This window comes from Sylvia atricapilla, chromosome 9 (genome assembly GCF_009819655.1).
Source record: "Sylvia atricapilla isolate bSylAtr1 chromosome 9, bSylAtr1.pri, whole genome shotgun sequence".
In the NCBI taxonomy this organism is placed as follows: domain Eukaryota; kingdom Metazoa; phylum Chordata; class Aves; order Passeriformes; family Sylviidae; genus Sylvia; species Sylvia atricapilla.
In genome coordinates this window covers 8,848,383-8,876,373 of record NC_089148.1, presented here as the reverse complement: position 1 = coordinate 8,876,373, position 27,991 = coordinate 8,848,383, and the positions used below count along the sequence as shown (strand labels likewise).

Here is a 27,991-nt window from a genome sequence, read left to right as displayed (position 1 = left end):
CATTCAGCCCACCACATGCTGGAACTGGAGAGAGACAGGGGAGGGAGATAGAGACTTAGGCAATCCATCAATGTTGCTTTATTAAAATCTTTATTCACACAATGTTGCTTTATGTGGGATCTGACCCCAGGGGATAGGAGTAGAAAGTCATGATTGCATTCTGTTTGCTTATTAGCAACTCCATTTGTGCAGCAGCTCCCAGGGGCCTCCTCTGGCACATCCGAGAGCAGGGTCTGTTTCCAGCATCTTGCTCCAGCTGCTGCAGTAAATAAATTACCTTCTTAATAAATTAGTACTTCTGAGTTGAAGTTTGTTTGGCAAGACACACTTCAGTTCATCAGCGGCTGGAAGAGGAGCTGACTCGAGTGTCTCCTTCCCCTGATGGCTGACTTGGGAAGGAGGTAAATAGCAGATGGCTGATGAGGCTCTCTTTAATTAGTTCTTGATTTCTGTGCTTTCAGTGCTCTGATATCATTGATAACCACGACACAACCAGTGTGTAACATCTGAGGCCAGCGGGTGACACGTGCACAGTGAACAAGAATCAGGTGTCTCAAAAACCTCCTCAACAGAGCACCTGCCTTGCAAACAATGTTACTTTACAGAGATTCAAGCAGATCCTGTTGGCACTTGGATGCTGCTCTTCATTTCCTTTGCAATGGTTACAATTTAAAATCTCTCGGGGTTCTGCGTTCAAGCAAAAGGCCCACCACTGCCAAAAGGGCAGAAATTGTCACAAGGCCAAAACCAGATATTCCTGATTTTGGTGTAAGAGAGGAATTTATTTTTCTTTCCTGCTGCAGAACACCAACCTCCAGTAGTGTTTACAGCAACCAGAACTATCAATAGCACAAATAAAAAAACCAACCCCCCAAAACAACCATTTCTTGGCTCCTTCTACTGATAATGCTGGACTTCATGCCCTTTGTCCACAAGTAAACCAAAATAAATCAATACCCTGCTTTAAATCTTTGACATTTATACTGGGGCAAAACCTATCCCCAGGTTCCATCTGACAGCAAAAGCTTTAGCTTAGAGCAATATGTAAGTCCTCAAGACTAATTTAATTTCAAAGACTGAAAGACCTTTTTTTGAACCTATTATTAAATCAAATGTTAAGTATCATGAGTGATCACACAGAAATCAAAAATTAAATTTTGGCAGATCCCTCCCAAAATATTAAGAGCTCATTATTAAACTCAACGAGAAGAATATACTTTTAGAAATGCTACAAGTCACCAACCATGTGCTTCACCAACTTTCCCCCTTGGGTAAATCATCTGAAATTTCCTGGGAAACCACTCCTGCCCCACAGCACCGGGTGATAGAGGAACGAGCTTCACAGTGTCCTCAAAGCTGGCTGGAACCTCATCCTGACTAAGAACTCCAGTAAATAACTCCAAATCCCATCCCAGCATCTCACTGCTCTAGGGCACATCTGTGATTGTGGCTAAGTCCAGAAGAGAACAAGAATACCATAAAATTCAATCTCAGGTGAATAGTCACATTCTACTTTCAAGATACTCTGCTCATGCAATGAGAAAAAGACTTCAACAAAATAAACCAATGCCTGTGTTTTTCAGATAAACTCTCTCCCTGACACCTCCTGGATCAGGTGTGGCCAAGGTGCAAGAACAGGAAACAGCTCTTTCCCTGCCTGCCACACTGCAGTTAGAGAAATCCTGACAGGAAAGTCAAGGAAAAGAGCTCAAACGGACATTTTGGTGCTCTTGCTCTCGAGTCCCCAAATGGGGAAGGGAGCTCTTTCCTTCCATTAAGGACCATGCTGGCTGTACAGTGATGCAAAGCTGTTCCATTTGGAAATAGTGATGAACTATTGTGATGAACTAGTGACTGCTTCTCTTCTGGAGACAAAAAGTGAGACCTGCCCCAAGGTGATCAGTTTTATGACACAAACTCATTGGCAGCACAGGCTGCAGTGCTGAAAGACAACAGGACTAGCACAAGATGAGTGCTGCAAGCCTGCCCTGAAAAGCCAACTTCTCTCTCTCTGTGGCAAAAGCATTAGTGAGGACCCCAGGATGACCATCCCAGGCAGAACATTGCAGTGGGGGCTGCAGGAAGCAGCTGGGGAAGGCAGAAAACCTCCTGGAAGTGGTCACAGCTTCTGAGCTCAGCCACAGCCAAACCAGGTGAATCTGAGACCTCAGCACGGGCATTCCAAGAACAGCAGTGCTGAGCTGTGGTCATAGGGAGCAGCAGAAAGCTCTCTCAGGTGAGATGAAGACGACAGACCACAGCTCAGGGTTGTCTGCACACCTCAGGTCACCTGCTGGTGACTGTCAAGTCCAGCAAATTCCTCTTCCCCCAGTCCCACACGCCCAGAGGCTCCACGGCACTCAGGGCTCACAGTAAAGCAGCCTGACCTCGCTACACATAACTGCTTACAAGGACAGATTCTGTCCTCCTCAGCTACAAGAGAATGAAAATTGGGTTATAATGGACACAGGACTGCAAAGATACTTTCTCCACTCAGACCTTGCCAGATTGATTAAAAAACAAGTCAAGACACATGGAAACTTACTTTAACCCCTTAATTATCAAGTGCTGTATAACCACCCTGTCCTCTCCTAAATCTCCAACCCTGTGGATAAATCTTTGACAGGACTTCAGCAAAAACACTGAAGCATTATCACATATGAGGCAACCCCCTTTCCTAGCCTTTTATCAAGGAAAAGCCAAGTGAGCAGCAGAGGTCCCCTCTCCCATCCCTCAGACAATCAGAAGAAAATCCCACCCCGGGGAGGGGGTAGAACAACTCTTCAGTCTAATAGTTATTTTATTTGCCCCTCGCTTGCTCTCTAGAGAAGCAGTAAAATGCCCAACCAGCTCAGAGCTGATTGTGTACAACCCTGAATCAGACAAACTCGCCAGAGTATGGGGGAAGAGAAGGGGAGAGGACTGCACTGTTCATCTCTGTCTCCTCTGGATTCAGTCCACAAAGGAGTTCTGTATTCCACACACTGCACCAGCGCCGTGAGCCGTTTGTATCCAGCGCGACGCCCACTGCCGGCAATGGACACGCCACAGTGGCCATGATGCCACCACGGGGGCTGAGCCATCCAAGGGCCCCTTCCCACCTCTCACTGCTGCCAGCCCAAAGAAAAAGCCAGTGTCACCTCCCTTCCTCTGGCTTGGGAGCTTTCCTGTTCATGTCAGTCCATCTTGGCCACAGCCCTTCTGAACTGATTGTGCTGTTTTTCTATCGCTTTTTTTGTTCGTTCGTTTTTTTAAAAAAAGGAGTTTCATCTCGTGTTCTGCTACGATTACAAGTGAGACAGAGTCATCCTGTCTTCCACCAGCACAACATCTGGCCCAAACTGGTCTGTGCACTGCTTCACTGTGGCCAGGATGCTGAGGAGCCGCTGGTCCAGGGCGTCCAGGTGAGGGTCGGAGAGCACGGGTGCGATGGGGTCGTGCGACATGGCAGTTTTTAAGGCAGACTTCAGCACTCCGTTCTTCAGGTAATTCAGCCTGTTCCAGGTAGAAACCCGGATGCTGCAAAAGAAACAAACATGTGTCACCACACCACAATCCTGCTGCATCCACTGGGAATACCAGAGCCAGCCTCCTGAGGGAGCCTGGAACATCAAGAATGGAGACTGATCGCAGCAGTGGATTTGGGATGGCAGAGTCCAGGTGGAACTGCATCATAGACAGGATCGAATGAAACTTGAAAACTGAAGGTGATGAAGAATCAATCCAGCGTGACATAACTCTGATGTTACACAGGAACACTTCTGGCTGAGAGCACAGAAGGTCTTCAGTCCTGAGGCCTCCCAGACACAGTCTGGAAAGGAAAGAAAATGAAGGAAAAACAACAAATCCAAACAAAAGTCAGGTCACCTCAGGAAGAGCATCACTGACTAATAATGAATCACAAAGGACAACAGGCAGCTGACCAAACTTCCAGGAAAAAGAACACAGGAGTGACCTTTCCTCTTCACTGGCCACTGAGCTTGTTTGTGTCAGCCCATCTCAACTCTCATGTTCTATGAAGTCTCTTGGGATTCTCCCCCAAATCTTTCAGGGCCAAATCTTTAGCATCCCTAGTCTAAACTCTTGGGTTTGATGGCCTCTAATAAAACCAGCAAAATAAGCAAGTGTTGTAACAAACCCACAATTATGCAAATTAATTCTTACATGGCATTTGCCCAGTACCAGAAAGAAGGAATATTTGAGAAGCAGGAAATCACAAAGTCTCTTACAGAGATAAACTTCTCTGGTTGCATTTGGAGAAATCAAGATGGCAAAGACCCCAAAAGAATCTCAATAAATCATGAAATTAAACATACATATAAAATTAATGTAGGAAAACTAAAAAATCTGAAATTTTTTTAACTGTTCCCCGTATGACTTTTAAAAGGATCTTGCAGAACATAGGCCAGGTGTACTGCAGCTGAGGCAGTATGCAGGGAGCTGAGCTTAGTGCAAGCAGGATGAGAACTCAGGCTGTCTGTAAGGTTCCCAGAGAATTTGGAAGACAGAACCTTTCAAGGACAAGCTTCATGGACAAGCTCCATTTGGAAGACTTGAAGGAGTTAATGTTGAAGTATCAGAGTCAGAAAATTGATATCTCAGTATTTTTCTTCCTGGAAATTTTCACAGAATCCCAGAATGGTTTGGACAGGAAAGGACCTTAATGAACACCTCATTCCACTCACCTGCCATGGGCAGGGACACCCTCCATTAGACCAGGCTGTTCCAAGCCCTGTCCAACCTGGCCTTGGACATTTTCAGGGATGAGGCAGCCACAGCTTCTCTGGGCACCCTGTGCCAGGGTCTCCTCACAGGGAAGAACTTCCCAATATCTCATCTAACTGTGCCCTTTATCAGTGTGAAGCCATTTCCCCTTGTCCTGCCACTGCAGGCCCTTGTCCCAAGTCCCTGTCCAGCTCTTTCGAGCCCTTTTAGGCACTGGAAAGGACTCTGAGGTCTCCCCAGAGCCTTCTCTTCTCCCTGTTGAACACCCCAACTCTCTCAGGCTGTTCCAAAGGAGAGAGGCTCCAGGCCTTGGAGCATTCATTTCCTAATGAGAAGTAGAAATGGCCTGGTAAGAGAGTGGACACAAAACAGAAATAAAAAAGTCACAGCCTCTGAAAATAAAACCACAGCTCACAAGCCAAAGCAGAAACAAAACTCTGCAAAGAAACTACAGATTTTACCTGAGAGGAGCCCCCTGAGCTGGGCTGCCGTTTTCTTTAGAAACCATGTTTGAAATGATTAAATTGCCAAACACGTTGGATCCTTCTCTTCTGTCAGGGAGAGCTCAAGCTGGGATGTGAACTTTGATTTGTCAGGAGCTGGATGGGGACAGCTGCAGAGCCAAAGAACCTGTCACACTGACTATGGATAGATCAGACGAGTGACCTGGAGGTGAGACCACTTTCTGTAGCTAACCCTCCGACGTACTGCCTTATGAAAATAGATTCCTCAGCTTCTTGGGCAGTGACAATCCATCAAATAGACAATATCTCACAAAAGTGCAGCACTGTGGACCCCAGCAAACCTTTTCAGGTTGCCAGAGGGCTCCCAAGTTAATGATACTGCAAACCTAAGGACAGCAATTCCATCAGTAAAGTGAACAGCACCCTTGTGTTTCACTTACATGCAGCACTGATAGAGAGGAGCCAAGATGCTTCTTTCATCCAGGGCAGGGTTTCCAAAGCTGAAAAGCAAAATTAAAACCAAGTGAATCAGCTGAACTCCTAAGATTGTTCTCAACCTAAAGAGCTTTGTAAAGAATTCAGAGAAATCAATACTAGGCAATTTCATGCTCCAAGAGATCAAATCATTTAAATTAAAATATAAACAGGCCATGACCAGTCACAGATGTAACTCTCATCAGCATCAGCTAAGCAGGTAAACAGAAGCAACACCAGCATACCCAGTTCTTTGTCAGACCAAGGTACCTTAGAAAGGCATTTCAGAGGAGTTCAGAAATGATGCAGGGGTAAGCAGTAACTGGTAGTCTGGGTATGCAGAATAGGAGCTCTGTCTGTCTGACACAGCTGGGCAGGGAAGGAACTAAACAGCAACAACCATCAGAGCACCAGTTCACTAACAAAATTATCAACTTCAGCATTTCAAGCCAGAAGGCCTCCATAGTATTTCACACTTCATCTAAACACATGCTGGATTTATTTTTCATAGTTTCACCTTCCTCATAATACTGCTTTCAACTAAGAATTTTCCCCTCAATGAAGACAAGTTTCTGTAGGGGGCTGGCATTACGCTGCCCAAATAATTCTGTTATTTGTAGCTTTAAAACTAAAGAAGCTCCCAGGGAAGTGGTCATGGCACCAAGGAGCATTTGCTTTCACTCACATGGGTTAGTTTTAGGTAGCCCTGTAAGAAACCAGGAGTTGGGAATGATCCTTATGGGTCTCTTCCAGATTGAGATCTACCATAGTTCTACAAAAAACTGTCCCCTATCCATTACTTCAGATGGGCTGAAAGAAATTTTATTACATGATTAAATAAATCACTTAAATTTTCAAGACAACAATTTACTGTCAGCCTGAAAAGCACTCCCAAAAATATTTTCAAAACTTTATAGGAACATACCATAGGAAAGGAACTTGACCCTCAAACCTCATATTCACTTCCAGTGACTAATCCATTGTCTTTCTTCCTCCTAGCACATGGTCAGCGAGTAACAGAAAGAGCATTTTTGCCAAATTCCCCTAAAGCAGCAGTAATTAAGCAGTCTCAAGCTGGAATGCACTCTGCTGTCATACTGGAGTATTACTGAACAGGCTGATGACAAGGAAGGATGGATGGAAATATGGAAGGAAGGATGGAATCCACTATACAGAAGATAAATGGGGAGAAAAAAGGTAACTCCAAGCCTTCCAAGAATCTCCAAGGTCTCAAGTGCTGTGTACACTTGGTACAAGTGATGTGCAAAGCCAGAGCAGAGCCTGCCACAGGAACTGCTAGTGCTTCACAGAAGAGAAACTCACTGCACTGCACAAGGGAGTGCCCACCAGAAAAAGAAATAATCCTGAATTGCTGGACTAAATGATGAGAAAGGCAAGTAGATGATCTTTCTGTTTTTAAGAAAAATTAATCAAATTGTTATGATTCAAACACAACTGTGTCTTTAATACGATATTTTGTCATGATAGGTAAAAGAATTATAAAAGAAAGGCCTCATGAAATCAGGCCTGCTCTGCTAAATTAATAAAGTTAGCCTGTCACTTCTTTTAAATAATTTGCAAGTTCCCATGTGAAAACAATCTTGGTATGAAAACTCGTTAGCTTAACAGCTTATTCCTGGGTTGAAAAACAAGTGCACCTGCAATAACAAGGGATTTGTCCCATGAGAATTAGTAAAGAAAATATGTAAACAATCCAAGAATAGAGAGATTTGATGGACAAGTAGAATAACTTTTACTAACCAATAGAGTAATTGGCAAGAAAGCTATTAACCAGTTAAAGCTGCACACGAGGTCTGTAAAACCTGTATAAAATGAGTTGTAAAAATAAAGAATGAGCTTTTCCTGCATGAAGATAATGGAGTCTTGACTAACTTATTACAATAATTTTTAACCTAAACCATAGTGGACAACATACAAAACCATAGCAAAGACAGAAAAACTCACATTCTAAACACATTTTAAAAACATTTCTGTCCAGGTAAGAGTTCGTGTCCACGTTTAGAACATCATCATATTTTGCTTTTGGTATCACTTCTACCTCCGTTTTAAACTTTTAAAGCCAGAGTAGGCATATCCAGAAGGCAGGGAATGCCGAATTATTCAGAAACAAATTTTAGAAAGATTTGCTTTTATCACAGCACTCACTTATACTGACTGCTGAGAAATAAAAAAGCCTACATTTTCAATCTTACATTAATTAAAAGCCTAAAAGGAAAGGGCTTTTCTGGGGATAGGAGGAGAGACTTGAGACTTTGAAAGTTGCTTTGGGAAATATTGTGTTAATTGGGGAGTTTCTGTAGCCTGAGCAAGACTTTGCCAAGACAGAAGAGTTTCTAGCACACAGAGTAGAATCATAGAGTCCTAGAATGGTTTAGTTTGGACGAGTTGGGTTAAAGCTCATCTTGTTCCACCTCTCTGTCATGGGCAGGGACACCTGCCACAAGGTCAGGGTATTCCAAGCCCCCTCCAACCTGGCCTCGGGCACTTCCAGGGATCCAGGGGCAGCCACAGCTTGTCTGGGCACCCTGTGCCAGGGCCTCCCCACCCTCAGAGGGAAGAATTTCTTCCTAATACCTGATCCAAACCAACTCTCTTTCAGTTCGAATCCATTCCCTCTTGTCCTGTCACCACCACAGCCTTTGAAGGACCCTAAGTATTGCTGAGTAATTTCTGATAAAAAGGAAAGACTATTACAAAAGCGAGAGAGAGCAAACAGAGAGAGGGACAGAGCAGATAAAGGAGTGCCCTTGCTCTCACCACCGGCAGGCCCAGAGGAGTGTCCCCAGGCTCACCTTTTGGCATTGTCCAGCAGGATGAGCATGCTGGCGCCCTCATCATCCTGGAAGCTCTCGTAGTGGTGCCGGTCGGCGTTGCCGATCAGGTAGTCGAAGATGGCCGTGTCGATGATGTCCAGCAGGCGCGGGCCCGAGTCGTACGGGGACGTTTTCTTCACGGCGTCACAGTAGCTCTCGTCATACTCCCACCTGCAGCCAGAGAGGAACCAAGGGAACTTCAGGGAACCACCAGAGCACAGCAGCAGCAGTTACAGCAGCCCTCAGGCACCTTCCAGTGAGGGCACCAAGAAAGGGGAGCAGCCCAGGCTGGATGAAGAAGGAAGAGCTTGACAGCAGTGTTTCCTGAGAAAAGTGAAGCCCTGCACTAACATCCCAACCTATGGAGCAAGTTGTAGTTTCAGTTCAAAGAAACACAAAGATCATCTTCCTAAGGAAAAGAAAGTCAGAGTTTGCTTCCTCACAGATCCACAGTGGCCAGGCTACGTTATGGGAAGATTACTGCCATGCCTTGCCTCCCTCAACTTGCCAAGGAACACTTCAATACTGTCTTGTTTCCATTGCCTTGAGCTGTTTCCATTTGGCCTTCCAGCCATCCTCTTCCTTCTTTCTTTTTAATGCAAATATCCTCATCGTGGTTAGTAATGAGCCCCCATGCTCCAGGAGAAGGACTTCACAGTGCTCGTTCTTCCCTTACAGCTGTCTCTTTGCTCCCCTCTTCCTTTGCAGAGTATCTCACCTTCTCCACTGACAAGATTTCAAGAGATCCCTCTTTATCTCCTCCTTCTACACGTGATCTTGTAACCTGGATGTCATGTCTCAACTCTCCAAAGCTAAGATTTTAAATTTTCTCATTTTCTTCTCTACAGCTTTCAAAGCTATTCAATACCACCACCAAAACATCCGTATCTCTGGTGTATATCCTTTCCATCTGTCAACCTAAATAACAAGGACATCTTCCATGTGAAGACTAAAACAATCCTTCACAAAACAGCAGTTAAATTGGAAATGCCTTAAACCATCTGTGATTTGGACACAGAAATGGAGGAAACACAAGCTGGAGAGACTTGCTGACATGCTCAGAACTACAGACAGTCATAAAAGTAGGAAGATCAGAATTTAACTACTACAACTGCCACATATCCCACTTCATCTTCTAGTGGTCTGGAGCCAGAGGTGCCAATATCCTACCTTTCCTCCAGGTATCCAAATCAGAGAGCTTAAAATTTTATCTTATCAATGCTTCTGATAATAGGTCACACACATTCCTCAAATGCTGTGACTAAATACCCCTAGGAAGAGGGATCTTTACACCAAGGTCCAACCAACCCTCAACCTGTGGCACAAATCTATACAGCAATAGTCTCAGAACCTCTTATGCTTGTTCTGGATACATTTTTTTATGCTGCATCTCACTCTCTCTCAACTGTTTCATTCTCTCTCATTTTACTTCAGAGCAGTACTTAATCTCCTTGCCACAATTTTTCAGATAAACTATGCTCTCTCTCATTTTCCATGCAATCTTTCAAGAGAGACTTTTATCCAACACTCATTTCTGATCATTTATATTGTATTAGCACAGGCCTTGGAAGGTCAGGGATTTTATCTATTACACCTCCATTAAAAATTATGTACGCTAATGTGCTTGTGTGAATTATATTCAAAAGGTCAACACAGAAGAGCAGCTAGAGCAGGCAAAAATTCTAACAGAGTTATTTTTCCACAATTACTAGGCACAGAAAAAGGAGAGCATGACACCAAGAATGTTTAATTCTGATCTCTCAAAGTGAAATGTGCAGCATGACAAGGTGAAAAACACCAGAACCTTGTAGCCTCATCTGAAGGAGGCAAGTGTGAGTTTAAATACACCAAATATCAAATCAGCACAGGAATCAAGGTAAACCCCTGTGTAAGCAGGCAGGGTGTGATGCAAAGGAGCCTCTCAATAGGAGGAACACCTCAAAAAAATTCATTCTGTTCATTACTGCAATGTACCATGTACTGAGCACAGCTGATTTTGACCTGCTGGGAAAGAGAAAACATCTGCTCCCAATTCAATCTGAGCATTTTATACTCTAAAACAATTCAACAGAGCCTTTGGATGAGATTCTTTCTGAAAACAATCATATCATTGGAAATCAATGGATACTTTAGATCAAGGACTGAAAAATCTCTTCTAATCACTTTGAAGTTCAACACAGATTTGGAAAAATGTACTAAGATCAAACGCACTTGTTCTGGTCAGGCAAAAACATCCCCACCTCAGGAACTCAGATGTGTTACATCTACTGTAGAATGCTGCTTAAAGAGGGACAAATGTCGGATTTAGACTTCTTTCCATGCTGAGCACGGTCACCAAACACTGATGGCACTCAAAAAGCAAAGGACTTTGCAGGGTGTGTTCATTTGGCACTGCTTGATGTTTTGGTAACAGGGGAAGGCCACAGGGGTGGCTTCTGTGAGACACTGCTGGAAGCTTCCACCATGTCTGACAGAGCCAATCTCTGATGGCCGGGAGGAGAAACAGGATGAGCAATTTCCCCAAAATGGAACCTGGATGAGATCAACCTCTCACTGCTGTGGGATCTTGCAATAATCTTGGAATGGGTGGAAGTTGACAATGGTACCTGCAAGCAGCAGTTTTTCTTCTAGTTAGAGGAGGAAGTGAGGATATGTGAGGGAGAACAACATGGAGACACCAAGGTCAGTGGAAAAGAAAGAAGGGGAGGAGGTGCTCCAGGCGCTGGTGCTGAGGTTCCTCTGCAGGCTGTGGTGAGGACCATGGTGAAACAAACTGCCCCCTGGGAATGCATGAAGTCCAAGGGGGATGCAGAGACCCACTCACAGCCTGTGGTGAAAGGGCTCATGCTGGAGCAGGGGGATGTCAGAGAAAGCCGTGATCCAGTGGAAGACCCAAATAGAGAAAGAGAGGGCCCCTCTTTCCAGAGATAGAGGACCCTTGCTTCCAAACTAGAGCAGTCTATCCTTAAAAAGACTGCACCCTGTGGACAAATGACACATGCCACAATAATTTTGGGATTGCTTGCCCATGGGTGGGACTGCACAGCATAGCAGAGGAAAGACTCCTCTCCCTGAGCAAATGGAACAAGACCTCAAGTGATGAACTGACCACGACCCTCACGCCTTGTCTCCCTGTGCTGTCAATGGGAAAGAGAGAGGGGCTGTGGGGAAAAAAACCAAGTATTTCAAAGGCTTAATTTACTTCTTATTATTCTCCTCTGACTCTGTTAATAATAAATTTACTTTATACCTTTAAATTTGGACCTGTTTTACCCTTAGAGTGTTTTTTTTTTTCTCCCAGTCCTTATCTCAACTCATGAGCCCTTCCTTAATTTTTTCTTCCCTCTCCTCAACTGTAACAGAAGAGAGTAAGTGAATGACTTTTGCGAGTGCCTGGCATTTGGCCAGTGTCAAACCATGACACAGAGCCTAGTTTAAGTGAAACCAGTTCCACAACTCCGAAAACAAACTACAGGGATCATGAAATTAGGTATGACACATTGCTACCACATTCCAGGGGCCACAGCATCAACAGAAGGTCCAGTGAGACAAGAGAAGAGTCTTAGTTTGCCCACAGACAAGATCTTCAGAGCTTGAAGTAACTGCATTGTGGAGTTCTGCTCCAGCCGAGATACAGGAAAACGACAGTGCTTAGTATTGTGGAAAAAATGAAGATTTTTTTTCGTTTCTTCCTCATTTTACTTTAAATTTTATTCCAGACTTCTAGGCTTCTACTGTTGCACTAAGAAAGCTGTCGACACAACTGTAGGTTTTGAAAGCACTTAGAGCTCTTTAATTAACCATTGTGTTTGCAAGGGTGATTTTAGTGCAAATGATCATCTCTAAAGCATATGCTCTCATACCTGGCCAGTTTGCCCTCCCGGTAAGTCCTGCCCCAGGGGTGTCGGTGCTTCTGGAGGGGCCAAACGTCCGGCAGCCACAGGGTCACCGAGCCCTCCATGATGTCCCCCTCTGCACAGGCTGGCTCTGTTTCCCGACAATAGTAGCACTTCCCATAGAAGCAAGTGTTATTGCCTTAAAAAGAAAAATTAGGAGGTATTAATCCAAGGAATCCACCTGAAATTCAAGAGCATGTTGTTGCAGCAGAGGTTTCCCCACGACAGGATTTCACCGCACTTGTCTTTATGCTTCCTGTTTCTGAGCGGGAGAGGCTCAAAAGAGATGACACAGACATCCATACATTCAGAGCAATTAAAGAATAATATGAAAAGGAGAGAGAAATTGTATTTTCAAATGACTTTATCATTCCGAGAATTAATACAACACTGCACTATCAACAAGTTTTTGTGATCCTTTCCTAGTCCTGAGGACCCTGACTTTGCAATGTTAACATTGCTTGTTTTTCACATTTCATACTTCACGTGTCAGATTTCTCACTTACTTGAAAAAGCTGACCAAAAAGAGATAAGTGAAAAGAGACACAGCAGAACTCAAAGGGATTTGGTGCCCTGAGATTTGCCACATGTCTCAGCTACTTGAGCTGACTCGGCAGAGGAGACAGAAACAATTATTATCCTCACATGATCTCGGAATGCAAATCTGTCAGAGTTTCATCAGTGTCTTCTGACAGGAGAGGAGCAACAAAACGCTGCAGCCTTTAGTCCACTAACACTGCTACACCCTGTAGCATCAAGTAATCTGGAGCAGCCTGCAATAGTAGTTTTCATTTAACCTTTTCTATTTTCCCCTTCTTAACCCACCTTCACCTGATCCTCATCAAGTTAAATCCAGTTCCATACTCACAGATGTTCGTCCAAAATATTCTTCAGCTGTCTCACTTGGTTTTGATTACTCTGTCCTTTCTTCCTTTGGTTCTACATCCAATATGCTCCCCAGAGCAGGCCTAGCCCTCCAAAAGCCATGTTCTTCCCTCTCCATCCTCACACATCCCAGCCTCTCAGTCAGCACTCCTTTGGAGCCTTCCATCCTCCCCATGATCCCAGCATCCTGTCAGACAACCTGAGGTTGTCAGAGACCATTCCCAGCACAGAGCTTGCAGACCAGATCTCCTATATGTTTGGAAAGCCTGCAAGTCTCTCTTCCCATCCAGGGCCTGCAGCAGGTCTAGGAAGAGACAGAATTCTTTGAGATTCTAGCTGTAAGTTCAGTAAACCTGCACTGAGTATGAATGAATTTTCTCTTCTTCAAAACCTCCAGAACTTGGTCAGATTTGGCCTGACAAAACATCATAACCACCTCCACACACACCCCCATTTCTTTAGTTCCTGCTCTGCAGAACAGCAGCTCTAAGGAATCTAAGGAGGAGCAATGAAAATTTCTGGAGCCCTACTTCTCAAGTCAGCTCTGCTGCTAGCAAACAGCTTGGTTATTTGGGCTGAAACTGGAAAACCTAAAGCCTGCCCAAGGCAGGCACCCCATGTGAAAACCAGGAGAGTCTGGCAAGGCTGAGGTGACACTTTCAGCTCAAGTTGCCACCTTGTAAGTGGCAGTGTCAGGCAGCAGGTGAGACTGCCAGCAGTGCTATAACAGGAATGTTACCAGCGGAAAGGAACAATCATCTCTGGAGCCTTCTGATTAGGAAATGAAACAAACAAACAAAAGAGTAATAATTGAATGGCTTATGAAAGCCTGAGGGAGTTAAGGCTGCAGCATAACTAATTTCTTGGTGCTTAATGACCATCTGGTAGGAGTTCACATTAATAGCTTCTATTATGTGCCCTTCACAGCATTACTACTATAAACAACACAGGGAAGTTCTGCCATGTTTGGTTGTAAATGCTCTGCAGGCTCTGATGCAGCATAAACAACATCTAATACCAACCAGTGTGTCAGCTCTATTAATTATCCCAAATCACCACTCTCTTCACATTAAATACAACTTTATTCTTTTGTTTGCAGGTCTAATCACAGACTTCCTAACCATCTCTGACAGCAGAGAGAAAATTCTTACTCAAAAAATAAAAATCCCATCTGTAACAGCAGCATGAGGGAACATTACTTGAAGAAAACCAAGTCCTCCTCCCCCGCCAAACGGGGTCATCCAAGATCCCTCTTGGCACAGAAAGAGCTTCCTGCACCATGGTTAACTGTTTTTCAGCTGTGTCAAGTTCCCACGGCTCTTTTTTCCCCATTAAGCATTTCTCCTCTCCTGGGCAGCACAGTCCATGGAATCCACTTACCCACAGTCATGAAGGTGCCCAGGAGCTGCTCCGTGGCCACGGGTTTGATCTCTGTGCGCAGATTCACAAACCGGCCAACCACCAGCGGGGCTCGGCGGAAACCCAGGATTCTGATTTGGGGTGAAAAAACACAACCGGAGAATTTGCAACACGGGCAGCAATCCAAAATTACAACAAAAAACCCTCTCTGCCAGAGACGACAGAGACCAAAGACTAAAACTGAAGCCCTGCAGCAACCTCCTCTCTTCTCCAAGGCAAAGCAAGGAAACTCATTTTTCTTATGTGCCTGGATGTTAAACTTCCTTTACCGGCCATCAGTGACACTCCTTTATTAAAGCATTTGCAGCAGAGCAACAGAGGATGCACTATGCTCCAACTCTCAGAACTCAGACCTCACACCAGAAATATCCGTCCTGTGTCTGAAGCAGTAAAACCATATGGCCTGTGGGCTAGTCACCTGGAAAGTTAATTTCTAATTTGTGGGAACCACTATCTATTAAAATGTTATGATTAAGGCAAATTCAATGACACTTGAAAGCAACCAACCCAGGAGTCGTTTTGTTTGGCATGAGGAAGGAGAAGGGAAGAACAAAAGCGAATGCCTGAGAAGTGCCTGGAAAACCAGAGGTGGGAAGAACAACCATAAAACTGGCAGTTACAAGATCCAGGTTCCACTAGCATGCATGTGTCTTAGCTTGCAAGGCAAGATGTAACCAGGGGTGTGTATTCTATTATCAGCTGTGAAAACCAGCTGGGGCAGTGTTCTTTATCTCTTCCAGGACCAATCCAGGGGATATCTGCTGTTAATGGGCCATCGAGGCTCACTGCAGGGCTGATACAATTACATCATCCCATTGGGGGATGCTCCACCCAGGGGGAGGAGCCAACCATTCCTACCTGGATAAATCTGAGAGTCAGAACACCAGGGCAGCCTGTTTGCAATGGATTCCCAGAGGAAGATCAGACCCATCTACACCATCACTGGACCTTTGAGGAAAACTACACCCTTCTACAGGATCATTGCTTCAACAGAACCACACACTGCTTCCACAATCCCCTGTCACTCCAGGGGGACTTGACTGGACTGCTCCCAACACCCTGACCAACAGGGTGTCAGGTTGTATTCTGACTCTGTCAGTGGTTTGTTTTTTTGTACTACTGCGTTTTTTAATTTTCCTAGTAAAGAACTGTTATTCCTATTCCCATATCTTTGCCTGAGAGCCCCTTAATTTCAAAATTATAGTAATTCAGAGGGAGGGGGTCTACATTCTCCTTTCCAAAGGAGGCTCCTGCCTTCCTTAGCAGACACCTGTCTTTGCAAACCAAGACAGCCTGCCACAGCCTTTGCTCTGTGACCACAAATGACTCAGGTATTTGTAACGGAATTTCAAAAGTGCTTAAAGAAGTACAAAGATCAAAGAAGTATCAGCCAGAACTCTTGTAATGCACTTTTAACACCTTTTTGATAGCCTTTGCATCTCAGAAAAAGATCCTGAAAAGGGAAAACTGACATTCCACAGATGTATTGGATGAGTCATCCCAAAAACTGAAAAGGATTTGTTTTGACCAAAAACAATTTGTGATTTGTGTTGACCAAAATGTCTTTCTGAACGAATCACGTGCATAAGGACAAAACTCAGAGCCAATACCGAGCTATGCACAGCCTGAGCACAAGCAGGTGTTCCAAGAAAACAAGCACAGAGCTTAGATGTGGAAAATCAGCCCCTGCATTTTCAGACCAACAGCTGAGAGGCCATGATCCTGGAAGGCACAGCCTCTCCATCAGTGAATGATCACACAAAATGATCCAGGATCCCTCTTGAAACAATGGCATCCTTGGATAAGGTATTCCTGAAGAATAAAGAGGTGCAGAGCCACAGAGAAAGGCCAGAGGAAAAAAAGGCATAAAATCATGACCATATGGACAGCAAAGAGGAGTTAAGTGGGATTTGGACGCTGAAAAGAGGCTTTGATTGAATGTTCAATCACTACTTTTTGAGGGAACCTGAAGCCTGTATGCTGCTTGAATGCACAAATGGACTGACATCTGTTTACATTATCTTTTTCTGGTCTTAATATACCCTGATTTTGGCACACCAGCACCAGCTGCCTGCAGCAACAATGGGTGCTACTCAACTAGTTATCATCCTAGATACTCTAATTCCTCCTAGAATTACTGATTTCTACTGCCCGTGCAATGAGTTTCACAGCTGAATCAGGACTAACAAATATCTCTGTCACAACCTATGAGTTTAGTCGCAGTGATAAGGTTCTTATCTACGTACTGAGAAACCCCAGTTTAAGTTCAACCATTCTATCCTTTGTCATATTTGTCCCTCCTTATTCCTTTTCTCAAAATTTTGTGTCTTCACCTCTAAATCTTGCTATGAGGAAACAGAGACTGTGCTCATTTGTGTTATGTGAAATTACAGCCCTAATAGCATTTCGTAATTATTGACATTCAATGTCTGGTGTTTTCTGTCCCATTCTTTGAACATCCTGTAATTTTCTTTTTTTTTTTTTTTTCTCTGCAATTGCACCTCCAGAACAGGTCCACAAAACCACCTGGGTACCCCAAGCACAATCAATATATGCATAGCTGGTTTTTCCTCTAGGATGTACTGATTCATATTTAGTCTAGACATTAGTCTTGACTTGCTAGTGAACTTGACATGAACTTAGCACATACATTTAGTATTTCAGACTCTTCCACAGCATTTGGCTAAGCTCTTTCTCCCCTGTAATATTAACTAGAGTGGTTTCAGGGCTTTCTCCTTTCTGAACTTTTCACAAGTATCTGAAGTTACAGTCTTGAACAGATCTTAGAAATGAAGTTTCACAGAATAAGCTAATTCTTATTTTGGCTTCAATGCGCTCTATTGGCAGGCTAGAGGTAGCTCCCATCTGAGGTGTATTCTTCAAAGAACTCCTTTTTTTCTCTGGCATTTTCCAAAGACAACAAAACCAGAGAAAGCAGTAATTCCATACCTATCCAAGTGAAAGGCTGCCACTTCTGCGTTGTGTCTGTCGTAGCCAGCATAGGGTTCTCCTTCCACTATATAGTCCCTGGCATATCTGTAATTGAAATAAGTCAAATGAAGTGAGTCTGTGTAGAATTCCTGTCAATTCTGCTGTTCAGAGAAACAATTTAATAACAATTTAATAACAAGTTAAAGAGTCTCTGTGTCACTTTCCAAGTGACTACCAATGGGAGAGGGGAAAAACATCAATGAGATTAAAGTGTCCCGACTGTTGAAGTGGTAAATAAGGAGGAAAGGTCAGTGATGTACAGTGGTCTCTAGAGTTTGGGAAGTAGGTCACATTCCAACTAATAAGTTTTAATCCAACCATATGCCAAGTCACATCTTAGAACAAAGAGCATAATAGACCCTGCTATAGAACAGGAGGCTATTTACACCAGAGAGCAGCAATTCCACAGATGATTTTGGGGTTAGAAAGAATTGTACATTGACAATTCTCAAATACAATCTTACACTGTGGAAGAGATGGTAAAAGCAACCTTTAGTGGATAGAAAATCAGCAAGCGTGAACCTGAGGACAATACTAGGTATAAACAGAGCCTTTATTCTGGCAGAGAAAAGACATAATGAACAGCAAAAAATAGAAATTAGGCACTCATTTGCAACAACAATGGTGTATTTTGGTGAGGTGCAAGGCCTCTTGCTCCTTTTTTTAAGATCTTTTACTAGATGTTACTTAGTCAAGGCAAACACCAATTTCTCAGTTTCCTGACTTTTGGATCAGTGTAGATACTGCTTTAGTACCACACTGCAGCTGAGTGTGAAATACCACAATCAAGCAAAGGGCTGAAATGCAACATGTTTTCAAATTAAGCAAGGCCAAATTAGGTGCTATTTTCTCATTTCCATCTATGTATCAAATTGTGAAAACTAAATTATTTCGAGCAGAATTTGTGTTCAAGCAGTAGCAACAACAGTGTAAGAGAAGACACAGAGTTCAACTTGGATGTTTCATTCTTGCTCAGGGAGGATGTGGGGTAAGAATACAATCCATTTCCCCAGCCTGAGCAAATGCTTCAGCTTCTCTGCAAAGAAGCTCAAAAGAGAATTCACCAGTGCAGGATTCCTGACAAATGGGAGCTTTCACCAAACCAGCATCTTCTGTCACACATGCCACCAGACGTGATGATAGCAAGTATTATTTTTCAGTCAATTAGGCTGAATTTCAAGTAAATTTGAAGTGAGACAGCTAATCCTCAGAACATGTCCTCGAAGGCAGGTCTTTGGTACGTACTTACAGCTGGCTTTTGGAAAGATGGTGACATTTTGAAAACTAAAGTTTATTAGTAAATCCTGACCAAACTCTTTGTTTCCATGCATAGTAGGCATTTAGTCCTTTCCAGAGTAAAAACAATGAGGGAATTCCATCTTCCCCAGCTAGTAAGTTTGCTCAGAACCGTTTTTAGCGGTAACTCTGACAGAGTTTTCAGGTCCAAAGCTGGTTAAACAGACTCTCCTGCAGTGCCAGACCAGGACTCTGCCCAAGCCTGGCTATTCAGCAGTCACAAACGGAACATGGGTCTACCAGGATGGCCAAGGCCACCCTGTCTAGTGCTCCTATGAACACTCCCAGCTGCACGTGTCCTTGCTGGAGCACAGTGCCTGTGCTTGCCTGCACAGACGGGGCATTACAGAAGGCAATTTAATGCTCAGTGAAATGACTGATTGCACTCCCTGACACATGAAGTTCTGTGGGAATGCTGGGAATCCCCAGGGCTTTCATTGGAGGAGATGCCTCTCCTACCACCAGGACTTCATGTGCAAGGCTCACACTGCCTGGGCCCACAGGGGAGCTCCAGCCAGAGCAGGCATTGGCTGCACAGAGGTTTTTTCCTGATTCTCTAATCATAGAATCACAGACTGGTTTGGGTTGGAAGAGCATTTCACTCCAATTCTGTTGTCACAGGCAGGGGCACCTTCCACCAGATCAGGCTGATCCAAGCCCTGTTCAACCCGGACTTTGAACACTTCCAGATGTTCAGAGGGATGGAGCAGCCCACGGCTTCTCTGGGCAAACCTGTGCCAGGGCCTCCCCACCTCACAAGAAAGAATTTCTTTGCAATATCCCATCTATCCCTGCCCTCTGTCACTGTGAAGCCATTCCCATTGCTCCTGTCACTGCAGACCCTTGTCCCAAACCCCTCTCCATCTCTCTTGAGCCCCTTTAGACACAGGAAGGGGCTCTAAAGTCTCCCTGGAGCCTTCTTTTTTCCAGGTGAACAGCCCTAGCTCTCTCAGCCTGGCTCCAAGCAGAGGTGCTCCAGCCCTCATAGCATCTTCATGGCCTCTGCACTTGCTCATTAACAAGACAGGAAACCTTAATGCCTACTTAACCCAAAATCTTTTTCTGTGATGACACTTCTCATTTGCAGTGAAATCTCCTAAACCACACCTGGCCTTACTTTTTAACATCTTTCTTCTCCTTTTCCCCAAAGTCAAACAGTTCAAAAAGATTTACAGCCAAGGCTCCTCAGAAACACTCAATCATGTCAAAGTTTACAGAGATCCTCAGACAAATTTAAAATTTAAAAATTTACTTCCATACCAAGGAAGTTTCACTATCCTCCATTCTTATGCTGCTCCTCCAGTACTCATTGTTGGCAGATAGGAGGCTCAGGGGCTCTCCCTCTGACCTACCCAAACCATTTTTTACAGCCTACATTTAACCACACCAGACACACAGAAGAACTTTTAAGACCACTGCCAAGTTTCCTTCCTTCCCTGTTCTTGAATTGCACCCTCTCCTGGCAGTTTGACTCAACAAGGAAGCAAAGCTTGTCTCCAAACTGCCAGAAGCTGCACTTCCACAGTCAGGAAGATAGGGCTCAGAAACATAAGGTGTAACCAATGTTCCCTCAGGACCGAATACAGCAATTATTCTTTTAATCTAAAGACAGGCTGTATTGAGCATCAAGGCTGTACAGTCTGAGACAGCTGGCACAGCAACCTAATATTACTAGAGCACCAGCAAGGCTCTATTCTGTTGCTGTAGGTCATGAAAGAAAGATGAAAGACTCCAAATATTTCAGAAGGCAAAGAGCATGGAAAAAGCTTTTATTGTCTAATTCTTTTATAAGGTGTTCTGATATAGACTTAACATGATTGGTGAATAGGAATGACACCTCTCTTTTCCCAGTGGTTAACTAGAGAAACAGCAAAACACCAACTGGAGAAAGGCTGTTTTGAGAAAGGATAGTTGTTTGCCAAGATTGAGAAGAAACTTTCTTGAGAAATTTTTCCTTGGGAAAAAGTTAGCAGCTGCTAGCAGCCTAAAATCTCTCAGACCCAGAAATATCAGGCCCGCATTATTATATCTCAAAAATAACAGGATGGTCTTTCCACTTATAGAAAAACTCCTACCTTAAACATTACTGTGACAACCCCGAGGAAAAAAAAGCATAGACAAACAAAGCAGTTATTAATGCAGTCACTGAAAGCAGTATTTACCTCTTGGGCTTGAAGACAACCTTCTGCCCTCCTTCAAGTATCAGCAAAGCTTTCAGCTGCGTCCCTTTGTAGCCCACATCGGCTTTGATGATCTTCTTGGTGGTCATGGCGTGCATGACGGCGCCCAGCTCGGGGGTGTCCTCGGGGTACACCTCGCGGGGCACCACCCACTGCGCGGCGATCTCCCAGGGCGACTGCAGCGTGTGCTCCAGCCGCGGGTCCAGCGCCACGCGCAGCCCCGACAGCATCCGCTGGAACGCGCGCTGGTCCTCCCGGTTGGCGGCCGACGTGTCCAGGTTGTCGATCAGGAACACCTTGGTGAAGATGAAGATGACGAGAAGGATGGCCAACAGCACGACTCGCTGCTTCAGCTTCATGGTGCCCTTCAGCCCTTCTCCCCTGACCCTTTCTTCCAAGCGTTACGGGAAGTCTGTTGGAGATCAGGGTGAGGAAGGGGATGTTAGTTGATGAATTTCATGCCTAACTTGCATTGTAAAAGATGTCTCACCACTGAAGCATCTCCTGGTACCCCTAAAAATAAACAAAACACAAACTTACAATCCCGCAGATCCCACCAAACTCAGAATCAAATTTATGCTTGGAACACAAGTCCGCATTTGTGGAAACTTATATCCTAAAGCCTGAACACTCCCGCGTTAAAACGCGCTGGGTGAGCTGCCTTCCTGCAGCCTTTCTGTGATCTGCACGGAAGGGGAAATTGCCAGATAGCATCTCTGCACAGCTGAAATCATAGCAGCTGCAACCACCAAGGGCAAGACTTGTGCAGGGAACTGTAGTTTAACGTGATTGCTGCAATTTCATATGCACTCTTCCACTAGTGTGAGATCCCATGATTGCTGGTGTCCTAAAGACCTACCCCTCAGAAAAGCTCCCAGGTAGATTTTAAGACAGCACACAACAGTGAGAACAGCTGCACAGCCTACTTTCCTGAAGGTACAAGACATAAGGACAAAATACTTAATTGCCTTTCATTTGCTGCCACTATAATTTACTCAGAATCTTTTCCATTCTTAAAAAAAAAAAAAAGAGCTGGGGTGGGGGATGACATCTTTACTTCCTCACAGTGAACTAAGTACCTTCTGCACTCAACTGTAAAACCCATAACCACATAAAATACACAAAGTGCCTGCAATCTCAACCAAGTTAACCAGAAAAAATCCCAGACCACTAACCCTTGCCTGTTCTCAGTAGCCTCACCTACAACAGTTAAATCCACATCTGTTTCTATACTTACAGTGGGCTGCAAGACACGTCTGGCCTCTCAATAAGCCTTGGCCGGGGCAGTGTTCACATATAAGGACCAGAAAACACACCATCACCTTTATTCAGTTATAAGGACAGAACTACCTTTTAGCTGAATGTAGTCAAAAGCCAAATGGAGAGGGGACATGAGGCACACCTCTGAGGGGCCCTGGGAGCCAGCAGGAATTCCTCTTTGCACCAGCCACACTGATCATGCAAACCCTGAACAGCACCCTGGGCTGGGGGAGGACAGACACAGAAAAGCCTTCCCATGTGATTTAACAATAAGTGTATAAATCAGCCATAATTAATCATGGCACTGGAAGAAATGAGCTGCCACAGGCTCATTTACCAGCAGCAACCACAGACAGCCAGGCCATGCCTGGCGTGGCACACACAGGTCACAGCCATCAGTGCACAATCAGCCTGGCACGGTGTAAGAGTGTTAGTATAAAAGGAAATGCAGAACCACAGAGGACTTCACAGCACCCAAAACAAATTTAAATGAGGTCTAGAGCAGACCCATCCAGCTATGTGGCTCTCCCACATCCCTGTTAGGACTCACAGCAGGACAGAGACCTCAGGAACAGCAGAGGGTAGAAGCCTCAGGGATGCTCCAAACTAGAACCATGGTCTCCTGTTAACTGTGCAATACTGATTTTAATCTCTTGGAAAATGCAAGCACACAAATGAGAAGCACAGACATGGAAGATGCAGCTGACCCAAAAGCTCTCATTCCTGCAGATACAGACTGACTCAGGAAGAGATTGTTAAATAATAATCACATTACTCTTAAACTTAAGTAGACAAGCAAAGCAGATTGGCTGCACCTGTACCCTCTCATTTTAACTGCATAATTCACCTCTTTAAAACTACTAATTCTGAATCATTTTGGGCACTGCTGTTATCAAGATCTGCTTCCATTCATTTTTAAAATCCATTTGAGTTTGTAAGGAGCTGGGCAGAAACACAGGTCATTTCAGAACAGTTACTCCTCGCTGTGAGATATGTGTTTATCACCTTCAAAGAACCTCCCAGCCCAGTCCTGGCTGACTAAAGCACAAGGCAGGATGTTCCACACCTCTGGAGCTCAGGATGAGCACTCACTTTTCTAGACTGATTTCCAGGAATGCTCAGTTTCTCTAGGGATATTCTTCCTGGGACTTGGCGGGAGGATACATCTACAGCCACTTGAATTAGAAGTCATTTACTTGGTTTATCTTTTGTGACGGCTTTGAAAGTAATTTTGGCTGAAACCCTCCAATGAGGTAAACAGAATTTACAAAAATAAATAAATTAAATGTTTAACTATTCGCTGGTGAGTTGGCTGTCACATTTTAGTGACATCTGAGGACATGAGTCATCGGCTGCTTTCCTCCAACAAACACCAAAGCAACCCCGAGGTTGCCATGCAATCAATTTCCCAGTGCTCCATGCACAGCCTGCACTTTGCTCCTTGGTGCCAACGTTACACTCTCTGCTCTACACGCCAAGGGAATTGAATCCTTTTATGAACAAGTTTGCCACGGACAGCAAGAACTTGAGTGTACTGTTTTAAATTGAAGATGGCAAGGGCAACAGCGTTGAGGCGATGTAAGAAAATATTTATGCAGTTTTGAAAGAAAGCAATTTGAGAAAGACAAGTCTTTGGCAAAGTCTTGGATTGGAAAGGAAGATTATGAGAACTCCAGAAGTGTCAAGCTGGCCCTGGAATGAGGTCAGAGATGAGAAAAGTGAAATAACAATACAACACTAAAATTTCAAAAAGTAAAAAATAAGGTGAGTGTGAGCAGGACTCTGTGGAATGAATGGCAAAAGGGTCTTGGACAATGACAAAAGTAAACCCAGCTAAAAAGAGAAACTGCCAGAAATAAACAGCCCTAGCAGCTTTTTAATGCTGTAGTCAACTGCAAGGTTGGCATAAGAAATACCTCTTGTTTTTCACTATCTCTTTGGGAAATTTCCTGATCAATTCTTTCTCTTATTACAACCAAATCCGTATTCTTAGCAACTATTGAGTCTTCCAACTCAATGTACAAATAACAGCATCTCCTCAGTACCATGGTGGGGTCACTGTGAAAAACACATGAATTAGAGCACGTCTTCTGGCATTAAATACCAACATCAGACCACCCCCAGTTCAAAAAACAGCATGCAATTTGCCTGTTAAAAAAATCACAGCTACTGTAAGCAGCCCACAAAGTTACCAGCCGAAAAATCCCACAAGACATTTTTTATTGGAGGCACAAAATCAATGCCGTGCCTCATATCCCAATCTTATTTTTTTATCATAAAGCTTTTTTGTTGTTATGTCAAAAATACTTCTGTGTACAATTTTCCAGGATTTCATTATGCTCCAAGTCACAAATCAGGTCTGGGGGCAAGCAAAGGTTTAGTTTGGCAGCACAAGTACACAAAAAAAAAAAAAAAAAAATCATAGCTCAAATAGACACTGATGTGAAATGGATATGGTGGAAGTAGAGTCTAACTCCTGTCCAAGCATGGAGTTTCTCTTATATACACTATGCCTTTTGGGATCACCTATCAAAAGGCCTTTAGAAGTTCTCCAGTAAATCCTGGAAAACGCCTTGAAGAAACATCGTATACAGTAGTGACATTTTCCCCTTCCCAAAACATCCTTCAGTCTCACCAGATCAATCTTCCTTCCCATCCTCCCCTCTCTGGCCAGCTCCTTGGTGGCTCACGCCTCTCCTCTCTGTGAGCCTTGTTATTCCAGTTTTCACAGGCAGGCTCCCACAGACCTTTCCTTGGATTTCTCAGACTCATCCTGTCACTTCCACTCTCTGCGTGCTGCCTGCCTTGTGTACAAGTTTAGTCATCTAGTGCTCAAGGCTTCCCACATATTTACTTGTCTGCTGTTTCTCCATCTCCTTTCCTGTTAAAACCCTCGTTATCTACAGGCAAAATCTGTGACAGTCTACACTCAAACTTTCCACAAACACATCTGCACCCCTGGCTGAGAGCTACGACACTGATAAATATGAAAGATCACAAGCATTTTAACCACTGCAGTATCTCTGCCTGCAGCTGCAACCATCAGTAACGGCCTGAAATATTCTCACAGAGCTTTGGAAAGAAACAAAATCATTTTGTCCATCCGTCTGCTCACCTTGGCCTGTTATATCCCTTAGTAACTTTAGAATCTGTCACCTACATTTCTGCCAAATTTGTCCAAGGAATACTTGCATGAGCTTTACAAAAACCACAGGCCAGATAGAGGACAGAAGCCTTGAGAAGCCAAGGACAACTGGGTAAATATCCTGAATCTTTCCCAGCTGCCAGCACAGCAAACAAGAACACCTGACTCAGCTGGCTGCACAAATAAGGACAGGGAGGATTGGGATACAGGCACCTCCTGGGTGCAACCCTGGGGAAGGAGAAGCTGCCAGGCACTGAGGCTGGTGGGAGCCAGGCAGGAGTTAGCGGGGTAGGATGTAGCAAACAACTCCTCAGGAAACCAGGCTGCATTAATCCTCCTTGCAGAGTGACTTTCCACCAAGCACCGTTTCCTATGGAAACAAAGTTTATATAATCACACTTTTCACTAAGATCCACCAGCTAATTCCAAACACATCTGAGAGGACAGGAGATGTTTTGAAGACAGGGTTTATGTGTTTATTGGAAGCTGGCAGCCAGGGGTGCTGCAGGAAGAGCCGTTGCATTGGCTCAACAGTTGTCTGCCTGTCTGCTTGCCTTGGCCATGTGGGCAACCCATGTGCACACAGCTGCTCTGGGCAGGGAGCTGGGAATGCCATGTGGGCAGGGAGGGAGTGGGAGCACTGAAATGGGGAATGGTACAGGACAGGGAGTCAAGGGCACTGATACAGAGGGTGCTGGGACCCGGTCAGAGGACAGCCAGAACAACTCTCCCTTGTCCCCATCCCAGTTACTGACATTTCACCTGACCACTACAGGTCGATAAAGCCAGCTGGGAATGCTTTAGGAAGCCTTGTTCCACTTGGAAATGAAGCCAAGGCAGTGAGAAAATTCTGCTCTCTCCCTTCTCCACTTTACATGTTCATTCAGCTCCGACATTAAAAATGTAACGAGGGTCCATGTACCCATCTGGCTTTTAGCAGCATGAGCCTGTCTCTGCTGTAGGATGGTGCCAGTCAGCCTCCCCCACTCCTGAGCAGAGGCAGTGGGATTCTCATGTCAGAACCAAGCTGACAACTTTGTACCAGGAAGCAAAACAAATTTTGTACCTCAAATGGAGGCAAATCTAGTAGTGACTGTAGGTCAGACTTAAGCACGCAAGGGGTGCATGGAGTAGTTTCAAACTGAAACAAGACACAAGAATGCCTGTTCTGTAATAAGTACCAGGTGGGACCCACTCACAATGAATCCACTGCAAACCTAGGATCCACACTTTACGGTTTACTCTGTTTGCTCAGCCCCTAAAGCATTACGGATGTTGTAGGGCCTCAGAAGGTACAACCAAACAGCTGCAGTGCTTATGCACATCTGTATCCAGAAAGGATCCAAAGACAGATATCCTTTAAAAAGAGTTAAACCCACGGCTCTGACAACCACAGTCAGCGCTTCTATGAACACACATTGTATTTTTCCACCAGTGGACAGTGACCTTTGCCAAGCTGTGACTGGCACATGATGAGAGCCCACGGTGCAGACAGCTGCTCACAAGGGTTAAGAGATGGCCAGAGAGGCTTCACAGCTGTACGGGGCTCCGTCCCCAGCTCAAAGCGAGCATCCAGAGGAGGAATGAACCGCAGGAATGCAGATAAAAATTCCCATCTCCCAGAGCTGCGTCCGTGCAGCCCCTGCCGACCACGGGCAAAGCCGGGGGTATCCGGACCTGTCAGGAAGGACGTGGAGGTGCTGGGGCCAGTCCAGAGAAGGGACCGGGGCTGGGGAAGGGTCTGGAGCACAAGTCTGATGAAGAGCGGCTGAGGGAGCTGGGGGTCTCAGCCGGGAGCAAAGGAGGCTCGGGGGACCTTCTTGCTCTGCACAACTCCCTGACAGGCGATCGTGGCCAGGTGAGGGTGGGCTCTTCTCTCAGGTAAAAAGCGGCAGGACACGAGTACGGAGCCTCACGCTGCGCCAGGGGAGGTTCGGGTTGGACATAAGAGAGTAATTTTTTCACGGTAAAGGGTGACTGTGTATTGGAATGGGCTGCCCGGGGAGGCGGCGGAGTCACCGTCCCCGGAGGTGTGTAAGGAAAGCCTGGACGTGGCACTTGGTGCCATGGTCTGGTTGACGAGGCGCTGCTGGGTCACCGGTTGGACTCGACGGCATCAGCGGTCTTTTCCAGCCTCACCGATTCCCTGATCCTCTCATCCTCCCGCCGCCGGTCCGGCCGCAGGGGCCCCTCCGGCGCTCCGCGGGGCGCAGCCGCCCCTCCGCCCCCTCCCTCCCGCCGCCAGGCCCGGGCGCCCCCGCTGTACCCGCCCCGGGCCGCAGCAGGGCCGCGTCTCGTCCCGTCCCGCTCCCGTCCCTCAGGCGCCGCCGGCCCGGCCCCGCCGCCCGCGCCCGCCGCACTCACCGCGCCCGCCGCCCGCCCGCCATGGCCCGGCCGCCGCCGGCCCCCGCCGGTCCCACAA

The 27,991-nt window shown here is 45.2% G+C and overlaps 1 protein-coding gene across 3 annotated transcripts; it reads right to left on the bottom strand.

The window, feature by feature from the left end:
- Positions 1 to 73: 73 nt before the first annotated feature.
- Positions 74 to 27,991, bottom strand: FAM20B (FAM20B glycosaminoglycan xylosylkinase). Of its 3 annotated transcripts, none has more exons than XM_066324728.1 (8): positions 27,934 to 27,991; positions 21,147 to 21,677; positions 17,647 to 17,733; positions 14,659 to 14,768; positions 12,361 to 12,532; positions 8,477 to 8,668; positions 5,630 to 5,689; positions 74 to 3,519 (listed from the first exon to the last, which is right to left on the bottom strand). In XM_066324728.1, exons 2-8 carry the CDS (start codon positions 21,521 to 21,523, stop codon positions 3,288 to 3,290), a joined length of 1,230 nt encoding a protein of 409 aa, XP_066180825.1. In that variant the 5' UTR covers positions 21,524 to 21,677; positions 27,934 to 27,991; the 3' UTR covers positions 74 to 3,287. The 3 variants fall into 3 exon arrangements, with proteins under 3 accessions (XP_066180825.1, XP_066180826.1, XP_066180824.1); XM_066324729.1 differs by having other exon boundaries at positions 21,147 to 21,576; positions 27,934 to 27,955; XM_066324727.1 differs by lacking the exon at positions 27,934 to 27,991 and having other exon boundaries at positions 21,147 to 21,698.